General features: G+C 37.0%; 1 protein-coding gene and 1 pseudogene across 1 annotated transcript in view; one reads left to right on the top strand and one right to left on the bottom strand.

Annotated features, from left to right (window-relative positions):
• ZNF507 (zinc finger protein 507) overlaps nucleotides 1-15,297 on the bottom strand; it is a 39,204-nt gene that overhangs the window by 10,491 nt on the left and 13,416 nt on the right. The window contains exon 5 of the mRNA XM_008572751.1: nucleotides 13,032-13,146. Within this exon, the coding sequence (XP_008570973.1) occupies nucleotides 13,032-13,146 (115 nt within the window). The remainder of the gene's footprint in view (nucleotides 1-13,031; nucleotides 13,147-15,297) is intronic.
• Nucleotides 1,680-2,041, top strand: LOC103590508 (annotated as a pseudogene).

The raw sequence follows: 15,297 nt of genomic DNA on the forward strand, positions 1-15,297 counted from the left end.
AAAAAAAAAAAAAAAAAAAAAAAATACACACACACACACACACATATATATATATATATATATATATTTAAAGATGCAGTTGGTAAGGGGATCTTAACCCTTGACTTGGTGTTGTCAGCACCACGCTCTCCCAAGTGAGCTAACCAGCCATCCTATATAGGGATCTGAATCCGAGGCCTTGGTGTTATCAGCACCACACTCTCCCAAGTGAGCCACGGGCCAGCCCTAGAGGAAAAAACATTTAAAAATTGTTTTTAAGGACCAGCCCATGGCTCACCTGGTAGAGCATGGTGCTGACAACACCAAGTCAAGGGTTAAGATCCCCTTACTGGTCATCTTTAAAAAAAAAATAAATAAAAAAAAATAAATAAAAATTGTTTTTAATACTTATACAGCATTTTAGTTATCAAGCAACGGAGTCTTTCAGGTTATCTAGTCTGCATTGTCTAAAGTGGGAGCCCTGCTTACAGATGTTTAGTTTATTTTGCTGAGCTAATTTTTGTCCTACTCAGCTGGTCAGCAAATGCTGTCTTTACTTAAAACTTTTTCTGATTACATAACTTATGTTCCTTGTACAAAAATGGAATATACAGGCAAGTACAAAGACAAGTTCTAAAAATTTACTTCTATAACTTCCCAGTCTTTTTTAATGTACCTATGTAGATCTGAAGCAAAAGTGGAATCATAGTATAGATTTTTAATCCTATTTTTGATAATACTCCATGCTTATTTTTTCAACTTAAAAATTATGCTTTTTCAATGGGGTATAGTATTCCATCCCATGAAAGTATAATGTAACAATTCTACTAGTATTATAGGGCTAGAATATTTTTGATCTTTTTGACATTATAAACAATGCTGTAAGAAATATTTTATCAATCTAAATGCATTGCTGATTATTTTTTACCCCAAGAATCTTTAAGAATAACGAAGAAAAAAATGAACTAATAGGATATAGAACATTACTAGTATTCCTTTGAAACATCCTGTGTGCCCCACTTTGATTTTTCCTTTTCCTTTCCCAGAGGTAAGAACATTCCTGGGCTGTGAGACACAGCCAGTTTTAAGGCTTTGATCTATCAGCATTTACTATGTCAGGGAGAAACCAGATATGATGAAATAAGTACATTTAAATTAATAATGGCTATTTATATAAGTAGTGAATCACATATTCCAGAAATAATTACTGAAATTACCTTTAGAATAGTTTGTGGAGGAGACATATACACCTTAAACAGTGACAAGAGCTAAAATTTACAGTGAAATATTCACTATCGGATATGTTCTTTTGTTAATAATTCAAACTGAGTAATTTACAAGCTAACTTAGAATCTTTCATTTTCATTAGCTTTCTTACATAAACTATGTATACAGATGAAGCCTTTTACTTTCTTGCTCTGATCTTTTCAAATTTTTCTCTCCTATTCTATTAGGCAAACACTTATTTCTGTAAATTTTGCTGATTTGGTTAATCAATATCCTTTAATATGAAGAAGTCCTAAAAATCTTTTTTAAAGAAAGGAAGGGAGAGATAAAACAAGAGCAGTGTCTTAACAACTAAGCCCTAATTCCATGAGTACTTTCTTTAGCCTGGTGCAAAGTCTATTCTTTAGGGACCCTTACAATGGTGAATATTTATGAAGAGACCTAAGTATGAAAAAAAGGTTGAGAATCTAAAGATGGTGGCCTTAACAGTGAAGGGTGCCATGGCACTGTGTATTAGTATTAGTCGGCCTGTTGCTTTTGTCAGAAAAATTCCTTGGACTGTGGCGGCCAGTGAGCTGACAGCACACTTTGCACAGTTTGGCCATATATGAAAGTGCATTGTACCATAAGTGCATTGGCCATATATGAAAGTGTATTTGACAAAGAGACTGACTTTCACAGAGGTATGGGTTGGATTTACCTTTCTTAAGAAGAAGTTCAGAATGTATTATGATGGGAAACTCATATTATTGATGGAGTAAAACTCCATGTTCAAGCTCAAAGACCAAAAATTTTGCAAGGGGATCAAACATCTGATGAAGAGAAAGATTTTTGAGACTATTACTGCCTATTAAATAAAGTAAACATAACTGAGAAAAAAAAGGAAGAAAAAAAGGATGGAACAAATCGATAAGGTTAAGCACCTACTAAAATGATTTCAACTGATTAGATAAGGAAAGTATATGATGGGAGAACCGCAACTTTAAAGTTATGCAAAGGTGGCCCAAATTCATTTTTACTCTCTTTTTTAGAATACGTTTCCTATACCTATAGTATTCATTTTCCATTCCTTCTCCACTTTCCCTATACAATTCCATTGAGCAAATCAAATTCTCTTAGTTTAAAAAAAAAGAGTGAATCACTATTATGCCATCATTCTTTCTTATTTACTTCACTGCCCTCATTTTCTGAAATTATCTTTACTTATTTATCGTCTATCTTCTTTTATGAAGATGTAAATCCCATGACCAAGTGTTCTGTTGAGTTAGAAAATGAACAGCTGACCCTATTCCAATCTGACCAAAATACATGTAGAATCCAGAGAAAGGAAAAATGATAGAAAATATGTTTTGACAGTATGGTACTGACATAAAAACAGAAACACAGACCAACGGAACAGAACAGAGAGTCCAGAAATAAATCCAAACACATACAGTCAACTAAATTTTCAACAAGGGCATGAACAGGACACAACAGAGAAAAGATAGTCTCTTCAATAAATGGTGCTAGGAAAACTGGATTTCCACATGAAAAAGAATGAAATTGGATCCTTACCTTACACCATACACAAAAATCAACTAAAAATAGACTAAAAACCTAAAACCATAAAACTCATAAAGGAGAATATAGGGGACAAGCTACTTAACACTGGCCTTGGCAATAATTTTTTAAATATGACACTAAAGAGTCAGGCTACAAAAGCAAAAATAAATAAATGGGATGAAATCAAACTTAAAATCTTCTGCACTGCAAAGGAAACAACTAAAAAAATGAAAAGGTAATTTATGAACTAGGAAAAAATATTTCCAAACCACATATCTGATAAGGAGTTAATACTCGAAATTTAGAAAGAACTCTTACAATTAATAGCAGAAAAACAACTCAATTAAAAAATGAGCAAAGGACCTGAACAAACATTTCTCCAAGGAAGACATAAAAATGGCCAACAGGTATACGTTGAAAAAGATGTTCTATGTAACTAATCATTGGGGAAATGCAAATTAAAAGCATTATGAGACATACCTGTTAGAATGGCTATTATTGAAATGACAAAGGAAAACAAATGTTGGTGAGGGTGTGGAGAAAAGGGAACCCTCATACACTGTTGATGGGACTGTGAGTGGTATAGCCATTATTGAAAACAGTATGGAGGTTCTGAAAGAAACTAAAAATAGAACTGCCATGTTACCCAGCAATCTCTCTTCCGGGTATTTACCCAAAGGAGATGAAATCACCACCTTGTAAAGATATCTGTACTCTGGTGTTCACTGTAGCATTATTCACAATAGCCAAGATACGGAAACAACCTAAGTGCCCATCAAGAGAAAGTGTGGTATGTGTGTACACACACACACACACACACACACACACACACACACACACACTCTCTCTCTCTCTCTGTAGTGTATATATCTACAATGGAATATTACTCAGCCTTAAAAAAGGAGATCCCGCCACTTGCCACAACACAGATGGAGGACATTATGCTATCTGAAATATTGTATAATCTCACTTATCTGTGTAATCTAAAACTAAAATTTAAAAAGGTCAATATAAAGAGAGAATAAAACAGTGATTATCAGGGGTGGTGGCAAGGGGAAGAAATCGGGAAATGTAGGTCATACGATACAAAGTAGCAGACATATAGGATGAAGTCCAGAGAACTAATGTACAACATGAGGTCTATAGTTAATAAAGTTGTATTCTGTTAGGGATTTTTGTTAAATAAGTAGATTTTAGCTGCTCTTGTCACAAAAAAGTAACTTTGTGAGATGACAGATATATTAACTTGCTTCATTAGAGTAACCATTTGGATCCTATCATGTTGTAAACTCCAAGTATACACGATAAAAATTATTTAAAAACAAACAGAAAAATGTTTTGAAACAGAGGCTATGTCCAACAGACCAGCAACATCCATATTTCTATTTAGGATACTTTGTTTCTTCCTACCCCCACCCTGTCCACTAGGCGAAAAAAATCCAAACGAAAACAAAACTGTACTGACAAAATAATAGCAGCGGCATAGACACATTTACCATGACACAACCTGTCACAATTTGCTTTTGCTCCTTTAGTGGAACTGCCTGATGCTCCTAACATTAGAGCCATTTGGTGCTTCAATTATTCAGGTCTATCAAGGCAAATTCACACACGTGACATGAGGAAACAAGTGCATGCCCTAACAGCTCAATTGCTGGTCGGTCCTGGTGGAGTCTGTAAGTACAACCATCCTGGACCAAGCTCTGGAATGCCCAATGAACACCATTTCTTTGTCAACTAATAAAACCCCACCAGGGTTTTATTGCATCAGGAATGAAAAATGATTTCTTCCTGAAGCAAAAATGCTATTTTGGCAACCAAAAAAAAAGCCAGTGTAGAAACCAAAGTTACTCACAACTTGGCTAAAAGCCTTGGGGACTGAATTTTTCTACAGGCTTTCTCCGTGGCTAATAAGTCAGTTACTTTGGTCCCAGAAACCTAGGAAGATAACGATCCTGGTTAAAAACACCCCTCTTTCCCTGGTGTTGGATCTTATTTAGTTAGTCTCCAGGTCTGATTCAATTAGACATAATTGCTAATCAATTAGGAATAACCCCTTGAGGGGTTAGATGGAAGAAAGCAGAAGCTGGGTGTCCTACAAGATTTGGGGTGACTTGAGTATGATTTGAACATTCACACAAAGATTTCAATAGAAATTTTGCATTAGGGTTTGTCTTACCACGTCCAATTTATTTTCTATGCTTTAAAAGAATAAATAATTAAAGCCCAGAAAAATAGCCACTTCAAATTTGGTGAGGAACCTGAAAAGTCCTTATGCTACTGTGAAAAATAAACCCCTTCAGTTCACCCCTGCAAAACATTTTTTTCCCCTCCAAATTAAACTGTTACACTGTTTTCTTTACAACAAATTCAGACTTTTCAAAGACCTGAGTTCCCCCCCTCCCCCCGCAAACACCATTGACTAAAGATCAAACATGCCTGCAGATTAAAACCGACTTAAGTTTGTAACTGTGCAAGTGATGGTATGTGACTTTCAAGAGCCGGTCATAAAAGAGAATAAAGCTTTTGCCTACTTCTTATCTAAGAAGTCTGCTGTTGGAACTAGCACTCCTAGCAAATCCTTGAGGAGAACACATGTGTACGTGTGTTAGCTAAGGCTCAGTTAACAGTTAATATCAGCCATCAACTAGACTGGTGAGGATGCCTTCACATGACTGCAACCCCCAGCTATCTGAGTCACTTGCAGCCTTCAAGTCTTCCCTGCTGAGGCCCCGGACTGTATGGGACAGAGACACGCCATCCCTACTATGCCCTTTCCAAATTCATGACCCATAGAATCCCCAAGTGTAATGAAATAGCTGTTGTTCCACACCACTGAGCTGTGGAGGTCCGGCATGCAGCGGCAGTACACTTCATGAAGAGATCTCTCTGGCACAGCACAGACAGACTGGATGGCATGGTAATCGGGTGCAAGGGTTCAAGCCCTGGCTCTGCCACTGCTGAGACCTGGGGAAAGTTATTTAATCTATACCAGCCTCTGTTTCCATGTCTACAAAACTGTAATAATAATATTCCTAAGTTCTGGGCCGCTGTGAGGATTAAGTGAGCTAACACATACTGAGTTCTTAGTACAGTGCCGGGCCCACAAAAAGTGTTCTTAAAAATGTTAGCTATTATTATCATTTCTAACATATTTACATTTATATAAAGATCATACAATGACTGGCCAGCCTGAGATGCAACACTGTCATTCCAAAATGTTATTCCCATTGCTTAAGACTTTTCTGGAATTTTTGAAATTTTTCTTTTAATTTTTGTGCTGTGTTAGAAAATCAGGCTCATGAATACCTAAGCGTACAGTGTCTTTGACCCAGTTGATGTGCCATCCCTGAAAACTAGCACATATTTTTACTTCTGTATCATCATCTACCTTACTTAACAGACTATTTAAAAACATCAAAACAGTTTCAGAGTATAAAGACCTAAAAGCCCTAAACATAAAGAAAAAAAAAATTAATACATGTGACTACATTAAAACTAGGAATTTCTGTTCATCAAAAGACATCATTGAGAGAGTGGAAGGGCAAGCCACAGTTTAGGAGAAGGTATCTGCAATATATATAACAGACAAAGGACTTATATTCCAGCTACATAAAAAACTTCTGCAAATCAGTTATAAAAAGGCAAATGATCTAATAAAGAAATGGGCAATAGCCCATAAACAAATGAAAAGATGCTCAACCTCAGAAATCATCAGGGAAATGCAATTTAAAAACCACAATTACATACTACTACACATCCACCAAATGATCAAAATTAATGATGGACAATACAAAGTGTTGGTGAGGAAATGAATTGGTATAACCATTTTAGAAAACTGTTGACAATATTTACCAAAGCTGCATGTCTAATTACCCAGAAATCCCACTCCTAGGTATAAACCCAATGGAAATGGACTCATTTCATATATGCAGTAAAAAACATGTAAAAGAATGTTCAAAATGGCATTATTCGGGCTGGCCCGGTGGCGCACTCGGTAGAGTGCGGCGCTTGGGAGTGTGGCGGCGCTCCCACTGAGGGTTCGGATCCCATATAGAGACCGGTCCGCTCACTGGTTGAGCGCGGTGCGGGCGCGATACCGAGGGTTGCGATCCCATTACCGGTCATGAAAAAAGACAAAAAAGAAAAAAAAATGGCATTATTCATAATGAGGAGGAAAACCTGGCAATAACCCAAATGTCTATCAATAGTAGAATGAATAAATTGTTGTACAGTCTTATAGTGGAATACTACATAGCAATGCAATGCAGCAGTACTATGCTGAATCAATCTCTCTCTCACACATGCAGGCAGACACACACACACAGACACACACACACAGTAATGTTGAGTAAGTAAAGCCAGACATAAAAAAGAATATGTACTGTGTGAGTCCATTTCTATTAAGTTCAAAACCAGGCAAAACTAACTTATGATGTTGTAAGTCTAGATACTTATCAGAAAGGGGTGAGGAGTAGTTAATGACTGTAAGGCCTAAGAAGGGTGTGCTGCTGAGGAACTGGTAATGGTTTATGTTACAAACATAAGTTTAATTGGTGATCATTCATCAAGCTGTACCTTTAAGATTTATGCAATTTTCAGGATGTATGCTAAATTCAATTACAAAGTCTGCTTTAAAAACTTAGAGAGTGAGAGAGACTTAAGAGACTTATCAATCAAATGCAGTGTTTAGATCTTGTTTGGTTCCTGATATGAAGAAACTAACTCTAAAAGTACATTTTTAAACATTTAGGGAAAAATTGGGTGTTTTTGGACTGAGTATTAAAATTGGACTGGATATTAAAAAAATTCAACATACAGGCCGGCCTGTGGCTCACTCGGTGGAGTGCGGTGCTGATAACACCAAGGCCACGGGTTCGGATCCTATATAGGGATGGCCGGTTTGCTCACTGGCTGAGCGTGGTGCTGACAACACCAAGCCAAGGGTTGAGATCCCCTTACTGGTCATCTTTAAAAAAAAAAATTCAACATACATATTTGGTCACCTCTTCTATTTAAGGAATAAAAGGCATAGTAATACCACTACACATTTATTTTCAATAATAAATTAAACTTATAGAATAAACATATAGAATCAGAGCCATGTTATAAATGAGAAAAACTGAGGTATACAGATAACTATAAGTCAATATTTACTAAGCATCTACTATATGCTGGGCAGTGTGCCAAGTACTTTAGTCCAAAGCCCATGTACTTCCCTCTACATCATGGTGTACTCCTGCCACAGTGAAGTTTTAGAACCTAAGTACCAACACAATTGTGTTTCTAAGGGAAAATGGGCTCAATGGCATTTGGTTAGAAGGAAACTTGGTGATCTCAGGAAAACATTTTGTTCTCCCATCTTGTTCTTCCCTCTTTGTTCTCCATAAAAGTAATATTGGGGGATGTTAATCAGGGGAATTTTAGTACTGCAATATTAAATTTAGTACTGAGGACAATCTAATACTTGAAAGTTTTGAATGGAATCTTCCAGTAAAACTTTGGGGTCAGTGTTATAAATATCAGGTGTAACTGTAATTGGTGTATGGTTTACACAGAATAACATTTTTGTTCTACGCACTTGGTAGGGATTGGGATGAGATGATGCCATTTTAATCTCTCCCTGTCTTTACAGAGGAATGGAAATCAGCTCTCTTCCTTCTGTGATAAGGACAGTTTATGAGATGACCTTACGACTTCATGAGCAGAAGCGAATCAGCACCAGGTAAGATACTGGGTGCTTCATAAATATAATCTCATTCAATCCCCTCACAAAGCCTTATGAGCTAAGTAGTATTTGCCCCAGTTTCACATGGAAATGGAGGCTTATCTTGGAATACATGCCCAAGGTCACCAGTTGGACACAGGAGGTGATATGGGTCAAATGTGTCTCCTCAAAATTCATGTATTGGAAACTTGATCTCCACTGTAATAGTGTTAAGAGGGTGGGAAATTCAATCATGGTACTTGAAAGGTAGAGCCTTTGAGAGGTGATTGGACCGTGAGGACTATGCTCTCATGAATAGATTAACCCATTCATAAGGTAATGAGTTATCATGGGTATGGACTGGTGGCTTTATAAGGAGAGCACATGAGAATTCTGGCCATCCTCCCCTTGTGATACCTTGTATTGCCACAGGACCCTGTAGAAAGTTCCCACCCAGAGGCCCTCACCAGATGCACTCCCTGGACTGTGGACTTCCTAGCCTCTGAAACTCTAAGAAATAAATTTTGTTTTCTTATAAATTACCCAGTTTCAAGTATTCTGTCATAAGCAACAGAAAAAAGAGGTGTGTAGTTCAGGCCTGGGACTCTAAAGCATGGGTGTTTCCCAAGACTGTCTCCAAAGCAGCCAGATATGGTATGGGGACCTCAGCAGTGATGATTTTCTACCTGGGCACAGCACCTCTCTTATAAAATAACCTATGCCTGCCCACCCAAGAACATAATTATTCTTTTTTGTTTCCCAATGATGAGAGGTTAACAGCCTTTTCTTTTTTGGTTAGACAAGGAATCATCAAGAGGGGATGAGGATAAAAGCTGGGCCCAATAACTGTTAGACAGCTCTCGTTTACTAGTTGCTTATTTGTACTTCATATATGGTTTCATTTAATCCTTACAAACTTAATTATCCTCATTTTATAAATGAAAAAACCAAGCATAGAGAGGTGAAACAGTTTGCCAAATGTCACAAGTCCCATAAACCAGAGAGCTCAGATTCAATCCCAGGACTATCTACCCCAAGAGCCAGGGCTCTTATACATGAAGCTGTGCTGCCCAGCACAAATGGGTTCGGTGAAGGACTGGAATGACAGGATAGAAAGTAAAGGCACGAAAAAGGAACAGCTATCACCACTGCAGAAAATCTATTACATAACAGGCACATTAAACCTTTGAACCTTTTGTGCTCTTGTGCAAAGACTAGAAGTTGTGCAATGAGACATTCTTGCTCTATAAGAAATTCTACTAGTGAGCACATTTCTTAACAAAATATAGGAAATCAGAAATGCGTAGGGTATGGATTCTTCAGAAAACAAGCCCAAACTCTGACCATAAATGTACCAGGCAATAAAACTGAATGAGCCAGATATGAAATAAGCCAGAAAAACTACTGTGATCCTTAGATTAAATCAGACTTCAGGAAGGCAATGCTCACTAGCTCAGCTAAAGGCAAACAGTAAATAACAATGGAGAGAAAGTCCTAGAAACACACCAGAATAGAACATATTAATCCATAATGCTCTGCAGACTGCAAACCCTATGAAGACAAAGGAGGATGTGTACTTAAAGTATTTAAAGGTTAAAAGGAAAGTCTTAAGATTAGAAAATCAGACTTACGAGAAAAAATTTGTAATAATTACATGGAGGGAGGTGTGAAAACATTTTTTCTAAGACATAAGCACTCAGGCCAAATCCAGTGACAAAGGGGAGTGTGAATAAATCTGGAAAATAACTGAGACTTCTCAGATATTACATAAAGAAGATTCTCACAGACTATTCACCGTTGGTAGGAACACCCTAGGACAATTGCAACCAATCCTATGAGTCTCTCTGGATATTTTAAGAACATAAGAAAACATCCTTAGGACATCAAAAGCTATTAAAATGAATCTTTAAACTGCAAGTCTAATCTACTCAGGTAGCTGTGAAACCCTCCTCCCTACAAACCAGAATTAATCATTAACCTCTACTATAAATTTATCATAATTATGTATTTGAAAGTTCACTTCCTTACTATTTGTCTATTTTGGGGCTCAGAGGCTGTTACCTCAAAATATGATGCTTTGACATACTGGAATAAAGAAGCAACCTCAAGGTCTCTCTGGTTCCCCCTGCCATCTGTCCCTCAATTCTCTGTCACTCTCCAAAGCATAGGATGAAGCTGTTCTCTTTTCTGCCTAAAGTCCAGACCCATCAAGGAAGAAGACAATTACCTCTGGCTCTTTCCCTAAGTTTTCATTAATTTAACTCAAATCACAGGAAGAAAAACTGAAGTCTGTCCACACACCTGAAGTTTGTCACAGACCAGTGTCTTCCTTCTATTTTGGTTCCATTCAGTATTTAGAAGAGAATCATTTACCAGTCATTGCTCTGCAGGCCGAACAGACCTTGTCCCAGGCCATTCAGTGTTCTCCAGGCCCACTGAGTCCGCCTAAAAATCATTTACTCCTACAACCCCCATCTCTCTTTTCCCTGTAAGAGAGATATGTAAGCTTTGTACCCCATGGGAAACTGGGAAAGTATTCTCTTGCAATTCCCCTTTGCATTGCCCCCTCCCAGCATGTTAAAACAGTAAAACTTGTTATGCCTTTTCTTCATATTAATCTGCTTATCAGTTGATTTTTTCAGAGAACCTTTAGGGAGTTGAAGGGGAAGTCTTCCCTTAGCTCCTGTATCTACAAGCTCCACGATAGCAAAGATGATGCTTTTTTTGTTATAACTATAGTCCAAGAACCTAGAACAGTTACTAGAATGTAATATTTGCTCAATAAATATTTCTCAAGGAATGAATGAACAGTCTAATTCTAGACCCAGATAATGTTACTTTACTCTTGCCCAAATCATATGAATTTGCCATGGTATGTCATTAAGTTCAGGAACAAAGATACCGAAAATATACAGATAAAGCTTTCTCCTCATATCAGATAACTAGTATTCCCTGTTTCCATTATGTTCTCCTAAGCATTTCTCAGTGTAAATCATGAATGTTCAATTCCATCAATCCTTATCCAGAATATATGGCACTGAGTTACGTTAATAACGGCTTTCATTATGCTCTGGGGAAACAATCTTTTTTTAGGGATCCCAGTTTTGAAAATATTTGAAATAAAAATAGAAACACTGAGGCAAGGTCACACACCTTCCACAGAGCTATAAGACTTTGCAAACAGATAAACTGTTTGAAGAATGATTAAAAATAAGTGTACTGGTTAGCAAATTAAGCACATATTAAATATTTAAAATTATGTATATAAAGAGTGCCACACTATAGAATCAAATAATGAGCTTTTATGGCATAGTCCATCACATTTTCATCTAGATTAATAGTGTTACTTTTCCACACTCACTTGCCTTCTCTGTAAAACCAAAGGAGAGAGTTAAAATGTGAAGACAAGGAGTAAAGAGTTCATGCTCATGGCCTAGCACTATCAGTCATGGTGAATGGCTTAGCTCTCATGTGAGAACCTGACATTCCATCATGGCTTCAAGTAGAACAATCTGCCCTGTGACAGCTGGTCAATCTCTTTGCAAAATAAGAAGCTTGAACTGTGTCCCCCAACTTTTATGTATTAGAAACTTGGCTCCCCACTGTGACTGTTAATTGAAAGGCAGAGCCCTATGGTAATTGAAAGGCAGAGCCTTGAAGAGGTGACTGGATTGTAGGACAGTGCAGTAGTGAATGGACTAAAAATCGTGGTCAGGTGTATGGTTCTGAGGGCTTTAAAAGAAAGAGAGAGTCTGTCTTTCTCTGCTCTGCTTCCATCATCTTGGAATGCGAGACCCCTGGGTCACTGTCACTACCACCAGATGGACTTTGGACTTCCCAGCCTCAGAAAATGCAAGCAATAAATTTTGTTTTCTTTTTTTTTGTCCTTTTTTGTGAAGGGCCGCACTGCGCTCAGCCAGTGAGCGCACCGGGGCCATCCCTATATAGGATCCGAACCCACAGCGGGAGCGCTGCTGCGCTCCCAGCACCGCACTCTCCCGAGTGCGCCACGGGGTTGGCCCAAATTTCGTTTTCTTTATAAATTATCTGGTTCTAAGTATTTTGTTATTAAGCAACGGAAACGGACTAATACACCCTCGTACATATTAAAATTAGCTTTTGTGAAAAATCAAGTAACAAAATCAAATTAAATGACCTTATTCTATACACGACAGCTTAATTTTCAAAAACAGAATCTTTCATAGGGAATTTTATTGCCTTTAAGTTTTCAGGATCTTTTGTTGGAATACTGAGTACCTAATTGCCAAATTACTGAAATGTACTTTAAAGCACAAGAAATTGATATGATAATTTATACCCAAATGAAGTAAAAACATAAAACTGACAGATATAGACATCTTCCTCTATTTCAGTGAGACAAAGTGCCTATTATCCTAGGACTCAAGCTTAAAGTTCACATTCCTTAACAAACTAAGCAAGACTTATGAAACTAGTACATGAAAATTTCTTAGCTTTTAACTTGTTTCAACAAGTGCTATGAATTTTTAATTATGTCTTTCCTGTAAAATAAAATATTTTAATACAAGCATTAAAATTCTATGATCATCACACTTACCTGTATGGCTTATCAGAGTTATGGATTCGTCTGTGGTTTCTGACACCAACATATGTTGTACTTGTATAATCACACACATCACATCTATACTGCTTCTGGACTGAAGACTTATTCCCTAGACAAGGTATTTCAGAGTTTTAGTGGCATGCTTTGATAAGACTCAGATGACAGCATTTACATTCCATTATAAATGAATATTTATACCATACAGTATTAACATTTTGGTCATGGCTTTCTCACTTTTTAAATTTAATAAGTTTGAAGTGGCTTTACAGGTTCTCCTGTATCTAGACTATCAGTGGTTATAAACTGAACTTTACCTGACTGGTAAACATAGATAAGGGGGTTGGCTTCTGTACAACCTTGTACAAAATTCTAAAGTACGAGCTTGCTTCCAGCTGCCCTGCTGACTATGTAGCAGCTAAATTAACCAGAGATATATTGTTGAAAGCTATTTAAAAGGTGTTAGACTAATCGATATTGGATATATTATCTTAAGGAAACATTGATTTGTCAATAAGCTGTAATCTAATACTATAACCTAATTTTATAAAGTGTGGCTATGAAGCATATAAAATAAACTTAATATAAAAAGCCTAATGTTTTCACCCTGTGGGTTTCCATTATTTACAACTGAATGTGAGCTATCAATGCAACATGGAAGGAAAAGCAACTGCAAATTAGTTAAGTGCCATATAATGTAGTATAATTATAACCAGTAAACTGACAGGTTATAGGGACAAAGGTTATGACTAACAAGAATATGAAGCTCTCTGAAATGCAGGAAACATGGATCCAATGGAAATAGGCCATATTACTAAACTCACTCTGCAACAACAGGGCTGGATAATTCAAGTTGGAGTAAGCTCATGGCAATACAAGTTGGACGACTTGATCACGTGAAACAGTTTCCTGAAGATATTCAATGCTTTATTTACTCTTCTGTGAGCATGAAGTCCACAAAGTACTCACACCCTGACTGCTTTCAGAAAAAAAGCTAACATGGAGGCTCAAGAAAAGCAGAGCAGAAAGAGCTGTGTGTCCCTTGGCAGGAAGAAAGCTTAGATAGAACACTAGCACACGGTGCATACAAGTAAAATTAGTGGTACAAAAGAAAACTCACACTGAAATTTCAGCAAAGAAATCCGTAAGTTAAATTTAAGCTTTCTAAAATTGATTTTTTTTGCTAATAACTACTGCCAGGCAGAACAAAATGTCCTAATTTCCTGGTATAAATCTATAACATTAATACGCATACTAATCATAATTATAATCTAAGTATTGCTCTTAATTGGTAGGTTACAAACTTGGACTTGATTATAAATGGCACTGTTCCAAATATGGTTAAAAAAAACCCTGAAAAAATGAAGTGTGAAATATTGGATAATGGTTTTATGTGAGAAATATTACAGATCAATGACAACTAATAAAACTGACAGATGGAAAGACTTAATATAGCACAAAATGAGAGCCTGTGCTACTTCAAGCAACTGTTTCCAATAGAAGGAATACTGCATTTAAAGTTCAAAAACTTGGGCTTAGTCCTTGCTCTGCCACTTACTAACACTATGATCATGGATAAATTATATTACCTCTTGAGGTCTCACTTTTCTTATCTACAAAACAGAAATACTAGAACCTCATTGTATGGTTTAGTAAGTCCTGTATTTTTCCTTCACCAAATCTGTGCATATTACCTGCATGTCTGGATAAAGTATCTGCCATACCAATAAGCTGTTGATTCCCTGAGGGTAAGAATCTGCCTGTTTTGTTTACACTTATTCCCTAGGGCTTGGCAAACTGTAGGTTTCCAATAAAGAACAATTTAATTAAATTTCACAAAGAAACACCATATGCAAGTGCTTTGCCCATGGCTCTATTAGAGCACTTGTGGCATTTGCTGACATACACATCAGTCCAGTTCTGTCTTCTTCACTGGAGTGAGTTCCTCAAGTGCAGCAATGTCCTTCATTGTACTCCTAGCACCTAGCACCGTATCTAGCTCAAGACAGGCATGCCATGTCTTTTGACCTAATGAATATCAGAAGTACAATTACACCAGACCTCTGAGTTGAAAACATGCCCTAATGTATCTATGCCATCATAATGGACATAGATTGGGGACCACAGATGCACACCTCTCCCCTCTTGTTTAATAAGTTTACTAAATGGTTAAAGAAGTTTTAACAAAACAAATTCTTTTTACCTTCTTTGTGAGCTAAAAATTTGTTCATTGGCCTGATATCAAGATTTCAAAACATCTAGT

Source organism: Galeopterus variegatus, unplaced genomic scaffold, assembly GCF_000696425.1.
Source record: "Galeopterus variegatus unplaced genomic scaffold, G_variegatus-3.0.2 Scaffold829, whole genome shotgun sequence".
In the NCBI taxonomy this organism is placed as follows: Eukaryota; Metazoa; Chordata; class Mammalia; order Dermoptera; family Cynocephalidae; genus Galeopterus; species Galeopterus variegatus.